This window comes from Bos javanicus, chromosome 8 (assembly GCF_032452875.1).
Source record: "Bos javanicus breed banteng chromosome 8, ARS-OSU_banteng_1.0, whole genome shotgun sequence".
NCBI classification, from domain to species: Eukaryota; Metazoa; Chordata; class Mammalia; order Artiodactyla; family Bovidae; genus Bos; species Bos javanicus.
This window is the reverse complement of record NC_083875.1, coordinates 103,911,114-103,927,168: the sequence shown is the minus strand read 5'-3', so window position 1 is coordinate 103,927,168 and position 16,055 is coordinate 103,911,114. Positions and strand designations below refer to the sequence as shown.

General features: G+C 49.2%; 1 protein-coding gene across 1 annotated transcript; it reads left to right on the top strand.

The window, feature by feature from the left end:
• Nucleotides 1-505: 505 nt before the first annotated feature.
• On the top strand, nucleotides 506-13,012 carry AMBP (alpha-1-microglobulin/bikunin precursor). Its single transcript, XM_061426614.1, has 10 exons — nucleotides 506-933; nucleotides 2,431-2,573; nucleotides 4,191-4,267; nucleotides 5,178-5,294; nucleotides 5,749-5,850; nucleotides 6,583-6,629; nucleotides 10,210-10,291; nucleotides 11,376-11,543; nucleotides 11,853-12,026; nucleotides 12,872-13,012. The coding sequence occupies exons 1-10, from the start codon at nucleotides 817-819 to the stop codon at nucleotides 12,901-12,903; spliced, it is 1,059 nt and encodes a 352-aa protein (XP_061282598.1). The 5' UTR covers nucleotides 506-816; the 3' UTR covers nucleotides 12,904-13,012.
• Nucleotides 13,013-16,055: the final 3,043 nt, after the last annotated feature.

Below are 16,055 nucleotides of genomic sequence, written 5' to 3'. Positions count from 1 at the left end.
ATTTTGACTATTAATATTATTTGCTAGGGCTGTGGGAAGCCATGGGTCAGAGAAGGAGCTCTGGGGACAGGATATCTGAGTTCTAGTCTTATCTTTGCCATGGTGGTAGTGTTAAGCCACTCAGTCCAGTCCAACTCTTTGCACCTCCATGGACTGTAGCCTGCCAGGCTCCTCTGTGCATGGGATTCTCCAGGCATGAATACTGGAGTGGGTAGCCGTTCCCTTCTCCAGGGCATCTTCCCAACCCAGGGATTGAACTTGGGACTCCCGCCTTGCAGGTAGATTCTTTACCATCTGAGCCACAAGGGAAGCTAGCTTCGCCATAGACCTGCTTATAGTCTCTGCTAAGTCACTCACTCTCCCCAGGCCCTAGATTTTTTCATATGGGAAACAGGCCAGTCGGGCTTGTCCTCCTGGCTCACAGGTGGAATGACTCAGCAGGAAGGGCTTGGGCTGCCCGCCTCTCCCATCCTGCCTGGGACAGGCGAGGAGTTTCTGGGGAAGCCCTTGTGATGCCTGAACCCAGCGTCCAGCTGCGCCCAGGCCAGGTTGCATTTGGCCAGCGGCTCCTCTGAAACAAATACCCTGGCCCCTGGGGACTGTGACCCTGGACAGGGTACTAAAAGGGATCGATTGGCCCTGGCCTTGGGTCTCTGATTGGTCCTCGCCGAGCAGGACAAACAGCAAGGTCACCTACAGCCGCAGACCCCTTCCCCAGCCCCAGTCTGTAGCTGCCTTGAGCAGGGAGCTGGTGGCTCTTCCATCCCCAGACCAGCCAAGCCTGTGAGTGACACCCCAGACAGAGGAACCAGAGCCATGTGGAGTCTCAGCAGCCTGCTGTTGTTACTGACTGCCTGCCTGGCGGTAAACGCCAGCTCCGTGCCCACATTGCCCGATGACATTCAAGTGCAGGAGAACTTCGACCTGTCTAGGGTAAGGCTGGCATCTCTGGCGGTGATGGCAGGGTGTCTGAGCGGCTGGGCCTTGCTGGCAGGAAGGGGCAAGTCCTATGTGCCTTGGGGTCTCAGTCTCTGCATCTGGAACTCCAGGGGTGGGTCCCTCAGGGCCCTTTCTGCTGCTCAGACTGTCAGGACTTCATTGAAGCTGCACCTCTGCACTCACCCTTTCGTGGGATTCTGGGCTGCCATTCTGAGTCAAAGATCCTGAAGTCTGAACCTGTACTGTTGGGCTCCATGGGAAATTGTACTCCGATTAGAACCCACCCAGAGAAGGCTTCTCGGAGAAGGCAATGGCACCCCACTCCAGTACTCTTGCCTGGAAACTCCCATGGATGGAGGAGCCTGTAGGCTGCAGTCCATGGGGTCGCTAAGAGTCAGACATGACTGAGCGACTTCACTTTCACTTTTCACTTTCATGCATTGGAGAAGGAAATAGCAACCCACTCCAGTGTTCTTGCCTGGAGAATCCCAGGGACGGCGGAGCCTGGTGGGCTGCTGTCTATGGGGTCGCACAGAGTCGGACACGACTGAAGCGACTCAGCAGCAGCAGCAGAGAAGGCTGGTGCCGACCAAGTCCTGCTGCCCCTGCAGCGCCTCCCCCCGACAGTGCCCAGCTTTGTGTGACTCTTCTGCCCACCCCCTAACCTGCATCCCTTCATCCTTTAACTACTCACCTCTGCCGCAACATCTCTGTTAGCCCATCCTGGGCCCTCTGCCCTACCTGTAGGATCATGGGGAGAAGAGGAGCAGGACAGAAATCAGGCTGGTGGGACTAAGCGGCCTGGGCAGGGCGCTGTGCCAGGGGAGGCTGCCGTCCAGCCCCGGCTCTGCCCGAATCTCTGGGTGACCTTGAGCAAAGCCTGTTCCTCCACCGCCACCCCAGGCTCCTTCTGACCTTTGTAGCCGCAGTATGGATTTTGTTTACATTTAGGGATGAGGAAGGGTTGTGGGGAGCAGGGCATGAGGAACAGGTCTCTGGTGGTCTGGGATGACGAAGGGTCTGCAGACACCTAAGGGCTCTTTCTAGAAGCGGCAGGCTCATCCTGGGTCAGGCTCAGCTTAGGGAAAGGAGTTACTTTCTAACACAGAGGTATGGGCTGTGTGCAAGGTGGTGAGTACCCCTGGAGGAGTAAGAGACGGGACTCCTGCTCTTGGGGAGCAGTGGTTGATGGTGACCTTGGGGCATGGGGATTTGGATCCTGTCCAGTGAGCAGCCCAAAACCTGCATCTCAGCAGTCAGGCCCTCTGCCAGCTGGCGGGGTGGGGTCTGCCTGCCGTCTCCCTCCTAAGCCAGTCATGATTCCTGGAGCTCCATCATCAGAGCTCCATCCTCCCTGGAAGCCTCGTAGCCTCCAGTTACCTGTGAGACACGATCACTTAGGAGGAGACGTCATTGAGAGGGGGGAGGGGGACAGACGCCCTCCCAGTCTTGTCCAAGTCCAGATCCTTAGGGCTTGTGGCTGCCTCGTAGATCTATGGGAAGTGGTTCAATGTGGCCGTGGGCTCCACCTGCCCATGGCTGAAGAGGTTCAAGGAGAAGATGACCATGAGCACAGTGGTGTTAAAAGCGGGGCCAACGAACAAGGAGATCAGCGTCACCAACACTCACAGGCGGTGAGTGGGGATGGGGTTAGAGGACTGGGACCCACTCCTTCCCCCACCCCAACCCTGGCTTCAGCCTCCACCCTGTCCTGGAAAGTAGCAGGTCTCTACTTCCAGCCAGGACTCACTCCTGAGGGCCAGACTTCTCTGCTTGCCACCGCCGGGGCAGCCCGTTCTAACTGTCCCATCTACACCTCAAGGGCAACGTCCCCAACACTCTGCCTGTTTCCCAATCTACTCTTGCCCCTTGGGCTTCCTTTAGCTCAGTAAAGGCGTTTCTACACAAGCTGGAAAGTTGGGTGGTAGGTGCGTGTCCTAGACTCTTCTTTGCTCTGCCATGACCGTTTGGTCCACCATCCAGCCTTGTCCCTGCTCTTCCTTATTCCCTCTGGTCTGTTTACTTCTTCCCTCTTCACTGCCCTGGACCAAGTAACCTTCAGCTTTCTTTCCTACTGTTATCTACAGTAGCCTCTCTACATTTCTCCCCACCTCTAACCTCCAACTTTCCATCCTTGCAACCATTCATCACCTCGCAACCAGAAAGGCCTTTCAAAAAACTCAAATCTGCTTAAACCTTTCCAGAGTTCCTTCCCTATTGCCCTTGAGATAAAGTTCAACTCCTTCAACATAGCCTTCTAGCCCTCTGTGACTCCCAAGTGCTCACTGTTCCCTTCCCCACATACCTACATACTCTCTGACCCACCTAGCTGGATCTTCTTTCAGTTTCTGGAACCCTCCATCCTCTGGGACTTTGCATCAAATATTTCTTCTACCTAGAAAACCTCTCCCCACTTCCTGCACTAATTCCTATGGATCCTTCAGGACTCAGGTTCTTTGTTGCCTCCTCCAGGAAGGCCTCTCTGACTCCCTCCACCCATCCAGGTTCAGGTTACAGGCCTTCTTTTGTGCTCTCTGAGTACCCCTGCTTCCCCCCACGTGGCAGTAACCTCACCGACTGCATCTGCCTCTGGCCTGCCCACCCCCTTCACTGGGTTTTAGAATCTAATGCTCCATGACGGGACAGGGTCTCCCCTGCCTTTCTGTGTATCCCCAGCCTGTGGCACAGTGCTTGGCACATAGATGATGCTCGTTAAATATCAATAAGATAAATGATCATCATTATAACAATAATGGGCTTCCCTGGTAACTCAGCTGGTAAAGATAGTAGCTAATGTGTACATAGTACTTACTCTAAGCTCTCTGCATAAAATATCTCATTTGATGCTCTCAACCACCATATGAGGTAGAAACTATTATTATCCCCATTTCTCAGATGAGAAAAGTGGGGCAAGAGAGACAGAAAGTAATAAATGACTTAATGTGTTAATGAATCGTTCTGATTTCCTGGCGTATACGAATACTGTGCTGATTTTTAGTGCTGGGTTTACCAAGAAGATAGCATCAGTTAGCTCCTTGCTTCCCTCAGTCCCTCTGCTCTCTTCTGTGAAACAGATGTCTCTCAGGACTGGTGTGAGAACTAAACCAGATATTTGGAAATGTTACTTTCCAAATTACAAAAAAAAAAAACAAAACAAAACCCTGTATTTGGAAGGACCTTACAGGAGAGCGGGGTGTCAGGACAATGGTCTCTACCAGATACTATCTTCATTTTGGTTTGTTCATTTCCAGGAAAGGTGTCTGTGAATCGATCTCTGGTACTTATGAGAAAACAAGCACTGATGGGAAGTTTCTCTATCACAAAGCCAGTAAGTTGAGTCAAAGGGGACACCCACAGTTCTCTTCTTCGCTAAAAAAAATGCCTGACATCTTAACCTCTCTTCCTCTCTGCCCCTACAGCCATTCCTCCCATTTTTCTGCAATGTCATCTAGCCTCCCACCAAATTCCCCCCTCCTTCTCTCTCTCCTTCTTTCTCTTTCTCTCTCTAGCTCCTACCCCCATGACCCTTGCCCCACCCATGTACACACTCATTAAGTGCTGATTTTAAGTGATGAGCTGAAAACATTGCTGAATTCAAGTGATGGTTCTGAATGCTGGGGATAACATCAAGATTTCATCACTCTTCCTGTTAGGCATCTGCAATCAACTGATAAAAATTTGCTAAGCATCTACCATGTACAGAGTGTATGGTGCTAAGGGATAGACACATGTGGACATGAATTTATCATTAATCCAGCAAATGTTTATTGAATTTGCTCTATGCATCAAATAAATGTGTCAGAGCTTTAATGTTTGCATAGATGAATGGTTGGATAAATAAATGAGTGAGAGAATTAAAAAATGGTAAGTGAATATATGTAAGATGGTAGATTAGTTGAGTAATCAATCATTAAATAGATAAACTGATGGGCTAACAGATGGAGGAAAGAAAGAAGGAAAGAGGGAGGGAAGGAAGGAAGGAAAATGGATGTATTTATGGACTGATATATGGAGAGGACGGACGGATGAAATGATGGCGGATGAATTAATGACGAATTTATGGAGGAGATGGATGGAGAGAGAGAGTGAAGATGGATGAATAGATAAATGAATATATGCAAAGGATGGGTGGACAGAAGGATTGATGAATAGATGATACGTGGGTGAATAGGTGAAGGGTCTCAGGATAGAAGCCTTCTGACCACTGATCTTTTTGTCTTCCTTCATCTTCCATGCAGAGTGGAATATCACCATGGAGTCCTATGTGGTCCACACCAACTACGATGAGTATGCCATTTTTCTGACCAAGAAATTAAGCCGTCGCCATGGACCCACCATTACTGTCAAGCTCTATGGTAAAGGCCCGGAGCTGGGGGTGGGAGGAGACCTGTCATTTGGGGAAATGAAGTGGGGAAGTGCAGGGAGTTTTGCTTTTTCCTTCCAACAAAACTCCAGTTATGGGAAAGGTGAAAACATTTACTCTCCCTGTAGAAGGTAGAGCTCAGTCTCCCATTTGAGGTTGAAGCCTCTTCTTTTGAACTCAAAATTTCCAGAAAATTCTAGCATCTCTGGGCCCTTAAAGAACCACTCTTGTGCTGGGTGGAGATCTGGGAGACCTGGAATGGGGAGCCTGGGAAGACTCCTCCTCCTCTTCTGGAGCTGAGATTTCTGTAAGGGTACTGAAGAGACCCAATTGAGTCAATAGGTCTCAAATGTCCCCGAAATGAAAGTCCCTGGGCAAAATAATGCCAGGCCCTGGCAGCCCTGGGCCCTGTGGTTCTAGGCATCTACCCTGCCTCCCACTTGCAGGGCGTGAGCCGCAGCTTCGGGAAAGCCTGCTGGAGAAATTCAGGGAGGTGGCCCTGGGTGTGGGCATCCCCGAAGACGCCATCTTCACAATGCCCGACAGAGGTAACGGCACCCCACCCCCTCTCACATTTATGTCCCCTCCTCATCCTCTGTGGCCCCCAGAGCACATCCCCCCAGCCCCTGGGTCCGTCCCATCACCCTTTGAGGTAAACTGGGCTATGGTTCCCCTCCTCTCTTTATAGAAAAGGCACTCTGTGTCCCTGGACTTGTCCCAGGTCAGTCGGCGTGTACCTGGCAGAGCTGAGGCTAGAGCCAGTTCAGCATTCACTCTGCTGCCACCTGCCAAGTGCGGTGATAGCCAGAATTCAGGGCCGCCTCTTGGGAGGTAATAGAGGGTAGGAGTTAGAGCACCGAGCTTCAAACTGAGCTGGGCAGCTTCTGGCGGCTTTCAGAGCCTCATTTCCTCATCTGTAAAATGGGGATAATAATGTCCCCCCTTAGAAGCTGCTGTGAGGGGTCAATGAGATAAAGGCATTAAATACAGTAGCACCATACGTGGTTTCTAGTAAGTGCTGGATAGATGTCAGCCTTGGAATGCTGGTGGAGGGGAGGGGGTGGAGACGATAGAGGTGGTGACAGCGGTGTAGCCACCAGCCTGTCACTTTTCCAGCGATGACCTTCAGCAATCCATGCGGGTGGAGCCGTCCCCGCAGTGGGCCGATGCACGGGACAGGTCCCAGCGAGGGGGCCCACCCGCCGCATGGCCATTAGTTCTTCGGAAGAAGCAAAGCCTGTCTGGGTCTTACTCCCTCTCTCTCCTGTCCTCTGACTCAGGTGAATGTGTTCCTGGAGAGCAGGATCCAGTGCCCACTCCAGTCTCGGTGAGCACCTCTGTCCCCCAGCCCAGCCCCACCCTGCCCGCTTAGGCTCCTCTGCCGTGCCGGAGGGTGGGGTTGCGGAGAGAAGGCGGCGATGGGCAGGTCAGACCCACCTGGGCTCAGTCTCAGTTCTGCATGGGGCTAGTTGCTGCCCCATGTGATTGTCCCTTTCCTCATCTGTGGCATGGAGTAATTACCTTTACCTTCCAGGTGCTGGAATCCAGTGACATGTTAGAAAAGTGCCTAAAAGCAGTGACAGACTCAATAATGAGATAAAGATACTCAACACTCAATAGATGAAAATAAAGTCAGTTGAGCTCTGAAAAACAGCAAACCCGAGAGCAAGCAGCTTCTCAAGCCAATGCCTCTCCTATGCTGACTTTTTCCTCTCCTATGCTGACTTTTGATTTGGGGGGCTTCCTTCTGCTTAATTTTCCTGTTTTTTGCCATATTGATTAAGCCTTCATTCTTTCTCTGATTATTTCGAAATTATATATACTAATTTAGTCTACTGTTGTGTCTATATGTGTATGTGTGTGTGTGTATGTGTGTGTGTGTGTGTGTGTAAAAATACATATATTTATTTTAGAAACATATTTTTGAAATTTTTTTCATTTTAATCTTTACTTTTTTAATTATGAAAATATATAACATATATACAAGGGACTTGGAAAATACAGAACAAGGTTTCATATGTTCCACTATATATTACAATTGTTTTTTTAAATAGATAAATTAAGGTTATTAGTTGGAGTTTCAATATCAAACTCTCAAAAATTAATAGAATGAATATACAGGGAAGTAGAAGGAGATAGTAGACCTGAAAAGCACTGAAAACCAATTCAACATAATTAAGATTTATATAGTTTTCACACAACAGCAGAATACAAATTCTATTCAAGTTCCCGTAGACTATAAACTAGGAGACACTGGAACATATCCAGGGACAGAAGATGAAATGCAAAAATTTCATGGTCTGAAGATGTTGAAATCATACAGAATCTGTTCTCATCACTGTGGAATGATGTTAGAAATCAATATTGAAAGACACTTGAAAATAATCCATGTTTTCAAGTGCAATGTGACATTTACCAAGAGAAATCTTTGACTTCGCCATCGAAAGCCTCAATAAAGTTAGACTAAAAAGAAACAGAGGGTGACTACAGAGAAGAAACCATTTAAATGAGAAACTAGTATCAAAATGAGAGATTAATATTAAAGATACTTTAAACAAAATCCCATGTATTTGGAAATTAGATGTTCACTTTTAAATGATGAGTGTATCTAAGAAGCCATAACAAGGAAGATTAAAAATATTTGTAATAGAATAAAAATGAAAAGAGAATTTGTTGCATGCAACTGAAGAAAATTTTTAAAACTGAAGGAAAGCAAAAAAGGACAATAATGTCCTACTTCTACATAGAATTCACACTGTTAACATATTTCTTTGCTTCCCTATTTTTTAAATTAATTAGTTTATTTTAATTGGAGGCTAATTACTTTACAATATTGTAGTGGTTTTTGCCAAAAATTGACATGAATCAGCCATGGGTATACCTGTGTTCCCCATCCTGAACTCCCCCTCCCACCTCCTTCCCCATCCCATCCCTCTGGGTCATCCCAGTGCACCAGCCCTGAGCACCCTGTCTCATGCGTCAAATCTGGACTGGGGATCTATTTCACATATGATAATATACATGTTTCAATGCTATTCTCTCAAATCATCCCACCCTCTCCCTCTCCCACAGAGTCCAAAAGACTGTTCTATACATCTGTGTCTCTTTTGCTGTCTCGCATATAGGGTCATCGTTACCATCTTTCTAAATTCCATACATATGCGTTATTATACAGTATTGGTCTTTTTCTTTCTGACTTACTTCACTCTGTATAATAGGCTCCAGTTTCATCCACCTCATTAGAACTGATTCAAGTGCATTCTTTTTAATGGCTGAGTAAGATTCCATTGTGTATATGTACCACAGCTTTCTTATCCATTCATCTGCTGATGGACATCTAGGTTGCTTCCATGTCCTGGCTACTGTAAACAGTGCTGTGATGAACATTGGGGCACACGTGTCTCTTTCAATGCTGGTTTCCTCGATGTGTATGCCCAGCAGTGGGATTGCTGGGTCATATGGCAGTTCTATTTCTGGTTTTTTAAGGACTCTCCACACTGTTCTCCATAGTGGCTAACCGCTTCCCTATTTTTTAAGAAAAATTACCATTGCTACTGTAAAGCTAACATACTCTCATTATAAATAATTAAAACAATGCAGTATAAAAAGTATAAAAAAACAAGTTTTTAAAAATTCCACCACCTACAAACTCTGAGCATTCACATTATTCCAGAAATCTTGACCTGTATACACCTGGAGAGGGGCAGATGTAAAGAAAGTTGGATAGACAGATGCACAGATTTAGATATGCTGTTATTAAATGGAATTGCATTCCAGATGCTATTCCTAAATTTGAAAAGACATTCATTGTTGTTTAAAAAAAATCTGAAGTTTGAAGGTTTAAAAAAAAATCTTCAAATAAATATTTCTCCTTGCCAAGAGGTTAATTTAGTAAAGAATGCTCTAAGTCAAGATTGGGCTTCCCTTATGGCTCAGCTGGTAAAGAATCCGCCTGCAATGCGGGAGACCTGGGTTCAATCTCTGGGTTGGGAAGATCCCCTGGAGAAGGGAAAGGCTACCTACTCCAGTATTGTGGCCTGGAGAATTCCATGGACTGTATAGTCCACTGGGTCACGAAGAGTCGGACACGACTGAACGACTTTAAATGTAAGTAAACACTTTCAGAGGGTGTCTCTTGTCTCTGGAACTTGGCAGACAGACCTCTTTACTCTCATGTGTTCTATCTCTTTCTCCCTTTTTCTTTTACTCTGTCCAGATTGATACCATTCCCATTCTGTTCTATCTCTGCAATTCCCAGACATTTAGTAATAGCTCTATATTTTAATGGATTCTACATTCTCTCCTAGTGAATACAACACAACTTCACCATTCCTGAGTTATTATTTCTATTAATCTCTTAATGCCATTTCTTCACAAACTGCTGTGTTTGAGGAAGTTTTGAATATTTGAATCCTGGAATTCTTCCCTGTTTGAGAATATCCTCCTGTTCCCTTCAACCTTGAATGAGATTTCTGAAGTCGGTCTGGATAGTTTCTGTTCTGCTTCTTTTTATCTGTCTCCTGCCTCATCTGTTTTAGCCAGTTGTTTTTGCTGTTTGGTTTCGAAGTTGTGTCCAACTTTTTCGACCCCATGGACTGTAGCTTGCCAGGCTCCTCTGTCCATGGGATTCTCCAGGCAAGAATAGTAGAATGGGTTGCCATGCCCTCCTCCAAGGGATCTTCTTGACCTAGAGATTGAACCCTTGTCTCTTGAATTGGCAGGCGGATTCTTTACCACTAGTGCCACGGAAAGCCCGATGCTTTGGGAAAAACAGCCCATTCATCAGTCTAGTAGCTGTGTTTCTGTCTGCACCTTGATCCTCAGAGCAAATGGCTTTTACATTCCCAGGGTCCAGGGGAACAACTGTGGCTAGGTCCCTGAAATAGCTTCTTCTGTTTTTCCCCCAGAGGGCTCGGCGGGCTGTGCTGACCCAGGAAGAGGAAGGCTCTGGGGCTGGACAACCAGTAACTAATTTCAGCAAGAAAGCAGGTGAGGATCACTCCCTGTTTTTTTTTAACCCCTCTTCTGCCACACTCGAGAGAGGAAGGGCCCACAGCTGGTTCACTCCAGCTGCCCTTATCACCATGAAGTCTTTTTATTCTTCTACTAGAATGAAGCAAAAGCCTAGAAAAGGCAAATCCCGTTCTCTGCCCTGTGCCAGACATTGTTGAGAGAGGGGATCACAAGCCATGGTCCCTAAGCTTAGAAACATTCAGCTCCATGATGAGAAGCAAGTTCCTGGCCTGTCTGTTTTACTTCGTGGCCTCCTAGCCTTGGTTTTCTCATCTGTACAATGGGATAACAGCCTGTTGAGCTGATCTCAAGGGCTCTTGTGGAGACACATGGAAAATATGTGAGAATACTCTGTGTAGTTGATAGACCAATCACTCTTCAACTCTTTCAGCAAACATTGAGCCCTGACCCTGCATCGCCCCCCAGACCCTCTGCTGAGCACTGGGATCATGGAGACAAACACATCTTCTGGTCTAGTAGAGGAGGCAGTCAAGGAAGAAAATAAAGGACTTGAAAGAAGAGAGTAAGCTAAAGAGTTGAGGGAGCTCAGAAGAGGGAGGGGAGAAGTGATCAAGGAGGACTTCCTGGATGAAGGAGAATTCACGTTATGTCCATTTATGGTTTATGGAGGAAGGCATTCTAGCATTCCAGGGGCAGGAATGATGAGGGCAAAGGCACAGGGCTGGGACATCAGGCAGAGAGGTCAGGCTGCCAGCATGCATGCTGGTGAATGTAGCCTCAACCACTGTCTTTACAGGGCTGTAGGGCAGACAAGACCAAAGCCGGATGCTTGGTCTCTGGGCCACTGATAACACCTCATATTATGGCACGGGTTTTTGGAGTCCAACAAATATGACTTGGAATCTCAGCTCTAGGTAACCCTGAGGAAATCTCTTTGCCTCTCAGGGAGTCAATTTCCTTATCTTTAAAATGGGCTGAGAATGATTCCTCTTAATGCAGAGATGAAAACTAAACGAGGTGATTCCCCTTTGAAGTGTCCAGCCTGGTGACAGGCACACACTCAGCACTCAGCGAGCACTGCTGTTCTGCCCCTCCGCAGATTCCTGCCAGCTGGACTACTCACAAGGGCCTTGCCTGGGGCTGTTCAAGAGGTATTTCTATAACGGTACATCCATGGCCTGTGAGACCTTCTTATATGGCGGCTGCATGGGGAATGGCAACAACTTCCTCTCGGAGAAGGAGTGTCTGCAGACCTGCCGGACTGTGGGTGAGCGCCACCCCACTTCCGCCTCCCCCGTACTGGTCACTCCTGTCCTCCCAACAGACCACCTGCCCACTGAACAGGTAGCTAACAGAGGATGCTCCGGTGGTGGGATTCCAGGGCCGGTTTCCTGAAGGCATAGGAACTGAGCACTTGGGTGTGGGTGACCCTCGGCACATATGTCTTCTAGGGGGCTGGTTTCTCAATCTATAGGAAGAGGTCTAGGTGTTCCAGGTGAGTAGGGTCCCTGCCGGGTGTCTCAGGTCAGCGATCACGAGGTTTTCTAATGCTCTGTGCCTCCCTCCCACTCCGCAGAGGCCTGTAACCTCCCCATAGTCCAGGGGCCATGCCGAAGCTACATCGAGCTCTGGGCATTTGATGCTGTCAAGGGGAAGTGCGTCCGCTTCAGCTATGGGGGCTGCAAGGGCAATGGTAACAAATTTTACTCGGAGAAGGAGTGTAAGGAGTACTGCGGCATTCCTGGTGAAGGTAGGAGGCCCCACAACGCCGGGCGGGGCCGAGGGGCCGCCAGAATCCTGGTTGGGGAGCCCTGGTAGGGATCTGGAGAGCTGAGTTCTGGATTCTGTACTGGTGACCAGCACACCCACTCTCTGTTTCCCACCTGTAAAACGGGGCCAAGCCCAATTTTACCCCAGCTGGGATGGGGCACCTGGGGAGGTGCTGGCCAGAGCAGGGAGGGTGGGGTTGAGTGGGGCAGAGGCGGGCTCCAATCCTGGCATTCAGTGCCACATTCGGGCTGGCCACATCGTTACTCAAATGATTCAAATACTTCCAGTCACTGCTTCCTGAAGGCTCAGACCTCTGGATCTTCTCAATCTACTCTGTCCCTGTTACAGTGCTTGCGTGCTCAGTCATGTCCGCCTCTTTGTGACCCCGTGGACTGTACCAATTTAAGTCTCAGTTTTCTCTTTTGTAAAGTGGCACAAAGGACCCACTTCCTAGGCGGCACGGTGCCTTGCCTGGTTCATACCCGTCTAGCAGCAGCCAGTACTAGTAACGGTGGCAATGCTGCGATGGTAACAAGAATAGCATTCCAAGAAGCCACAGCCATTGAAGATTTATATGCCTTATCTCCCCACCGGAAAAATGGTGCCTAAAGTAAATCAGAGGCAAAAAAATAGGTCATCCTGTGGAATGCATCTCGGAGTTACCAAGTCACCCTGCAAGCAGAAGTTTCTGGCCTCAGGCTCAGGCTCGAACTCAGTCCGAGCTGTCTTCCCTCCTCCATGAGGCATCCCCATGCCCTGACCGCCCCCAACCACAGGCCCTTGGGTGACCCCACACCTACTCCCTGAGCCTCTCTGTGTCCACAGCGGATGAGGAGTTGCTGCGCTTCTCCAACTGACCGGTCCGCAGGCCTGAAGTCCACAAGGCAGCAGGAAGTGGGAGGGTCAGAGTCTGCCCCAGAGCCCTGCTGCAGGTTCCAATAAAAACCGAATTGTAGACTCCTGAAATTCCATGTCCTGACTGTTCATCACGAAGTATAATGAGATTGGGGGGAAGCGAGGAGGAGACCAGCTGGGGAGGGGGCATGAACTTTCCCCAGAAATGAAAAATGTGTGTATGGGAAATGTAATAGAGCCATCTTCAGGACATGAAATTGGCTATGCAAATTACAAAACATAAATCACAGTTCTGTATAAAATGGGATTATTTTGTTTTGTTTTAATAAATCCAGGAGAGAAAAGAGGGAGCAACTCTGGATACTTGTTTCCCAGAGATGTTTGGCAGAGATCATCAGTGGCCCAGGGTCAGAAGAAATTACCATGCCTAGTGTGTGCCCAGGGGGTAAGGGTAAATGCCCACAAGTGCCTGAAAGAATTCCCCTGCCCTTGGCCACACAGAACTCCCACCCACCCACCCCTGCAGCCTTTTGCTTTGTTCACAGCCATATTGCCAGCTGTAGCTGCCGGGGTTAGAAAGCCTTAGGCTGTTCCTCCACAAGGGCCCTGGAGATCCCATCTCCTGCCATCCTCACTCTGGCCCTTGGCCCCGGAAGGAGAATATTCATTGCCCTTTTCATTGTGCCCAGGACAACCATCTGGTCCTGGACCACAGCTGCAAGTCCTGGGTCTAGCCCAGCTTCTCCTTCTCCTCCCTGGAGGAAGAGAGCGGGTAGGCTGTCCAGCATGGCTTGGGCACCAACTTGGTCCAAGCACAGGACTCCAGGAGCCTCCAGCTCACACAGACCAGATCTACAAACATCAGATTCATAAACACCTCTTGCTAGCTCCATCCGCTCAGAGCCCTGAGGACTGCTGCTGCTGAGAGAGCAGAAAAACCCCAGCTTCACGTGTGCTGAAATGGAACGCTGACCCCGGCAGCAGAAACCTAGGCAGAGACGGCATCTGTTCTCCATGGGGTGAACAGCATGCTAAGGGCTGGCGGCTCGCTTGGTCCAGAGTCCCTTTCACACCATTAGCCCATTGGATTAAGAGACCCTCAGGAAGGGAGAAGGGTGGGCACTGCACATCTCCGGTGGAGGGGACAAACCCAGAGGCAAGGATTCTGGGTGGAGACAGCTCTGCAGCCCTCTTGATCAGATCACATAAGAGATTCCTCCCTCTTATTTTTTTCAAAGCCTTGAGCTTGGGGCTTCTAGGTTCCAACAGAGAGGACTGTTCTGAGGGACAGCATTTGTGGGCGTAGCTGGGACTCTCTCTTGACAGAAATGGCTGGAGTTGGGGATGGGGACACTGGGAGAAGCCAAGAGGCTCTCCAGGCTGCAATTCACAAATGTCCTCACGTCCTGCGTCTAGCTATACCTGCCCCCTCCATGCACGCTTCATACACTGGGGCCACCATCTGCATCAGTCTGAAGGTATCACTCTGAAGAGGGATATTTTGAAGTGACCCAAAGGACAAATGCCTAAAGCAGAAGATGCCAGCCACAGATGGGTCAGCCACCCTCAGCTCAGCTGGTGGATGGGAGTTTTTGGCTCATAAGGTATCTTTCACAGTTCTGAATTCACCATTTAAAAATGGACCTCTTGGGGACTTCCCCAGCAGTCTAGTGGTTAAGATTGTGCAATTCCACTGAACTGACATGGCCCGTTTACATGGAGCCGCCCTTGAGGGTCACCAGCCCCTGCTGCCACCCTGCCTGGTTCTGGAGACAAGTCTCCACAATACTTGCTACGACTTTCTCTACAAAAAATTCCCTTGGATCTGGTCTTACCACCTCAGGGGACTCCTCCAGTCAGGAGTCCCCTCATCTCAGAAGGCACCAGAAGCATTCCCGGCCAAACGCTGCGATGACCTATGCTTTTTATTTGTTTTTTGGCTGTGCTGGGTCTTTGTTGCTGTGCTGGCTTTGCTCTAGTTGCGGTGAGTGGGGGCGACTCTCTAAGTCACAGTGCATGGGCTTCTCACTGCGGTGGCTTCTGTTGTTGAGGAGCACAGGCTCTAGGGCCCTTGGGTTTCAGCAGTTGCTCATGCAGGCTCCGTAGTGTGGCCTCCAGGCTCTAGAGCACAGGCCCAAAAGCTGTGGTGCATGGCCTTTAGCTCCTCGGAGGCATGTGGGCTCTCTCCAGATTGGGGCTTGAATCCGTGTCTCTGGCCCTGGCAGGCAGATTCTTGACTGCTTAGCCACCAGAGAAGCCCCACCTGTTTGATTCTTAAACCATCTCATCTTAAATTTTCTCTTAAAGATACAGGTCACACTCATCTCTTCTACAACATAGACGTGGCTACTCAGAAAAATGTGGTTTTTGTTTTTTAATTTTAAAATCCAGAGGCTGGCCCCTCAGCCATACCAAGGCTCTGGCCACGCCCTGGCCTTACTGGATTCTGGTATTCTGAGGTTGCGGGGGGAGTCTTTTTGCTCCAGCAAGACTCCTGACTTTTGTTTCAGAGCCCATAGAAACTCCTTGATTGAACTTCACCCACCGGCTCTGGGACGTCCACATGGTACACTGAACAGGAAACTCCCACAGAAGGGGCTTCTGAGGGCAGGGCTGGTGCCTCTTGGAGGCTGGCTGAGACTCACAGCCCATTCATGCTGTGACCCCTGCGATTTGATTGATGGGAAGTTGTTCAGCTGACCCAGCAGTGCACCCCTTTTGAGGAGTGCACTGACAGCTGTTGGTAAAGAAATCCGCTTGCAATGTAGGAGACCCCGGTTCGATTCCTGGGTTGGGAAGATCCACTGGAGAAGGGTAAAACTACCCACTGCAGTGTTCTGGCCTGGAGAATTCCATGGGCTGTATAGTCCACGGGGTCCCAGAGCCGGACATGACTGAGTGACTTTCACTTTTACTTTCACTGACTGTATCGGGTTAAGGACAGGGATGAAGCCCAAGGTGCTGTCTGCTTCAGGAGAAGCGGTCACCCCTCCTTCCCTGCTCCCGGCTCAGGCCACAGCTGCCTTCTGGCGGCACTACTGTCTCAGACTTGCCTTCAGTCCGACTATCCAAGCCGAGCGTCGATGAGCCTGTCTGCAGCGTGAGGCTCAGGGCGAGTCCACCCTGGCTGGGCCCTCGTGAAGGACTCTGATTC

Coding starts and splice junctions, on each gene's coding strand:
- AMBP (XM_061426614.1), top strand. CDS start 817: ATGTGGAGTCTCAGCAGCCTGCTGTTGTTACTGACTGCCTGCCTGGCG. Junction 11,544..11,852: donor GCAGACCTGCCGGACTGTGG/GTGAGCGCCACC, acceptor CCCACTCCGCAG/AGGCCTGTAACCTCCCCATA. Junction 12,027..12,871: donor CTGCGGCATTCCTGGTGAAG/GTAGGAGGCCCC, acceptor CTGTGTCCACAG/CGGATGAGGAGTTGCTGCGC.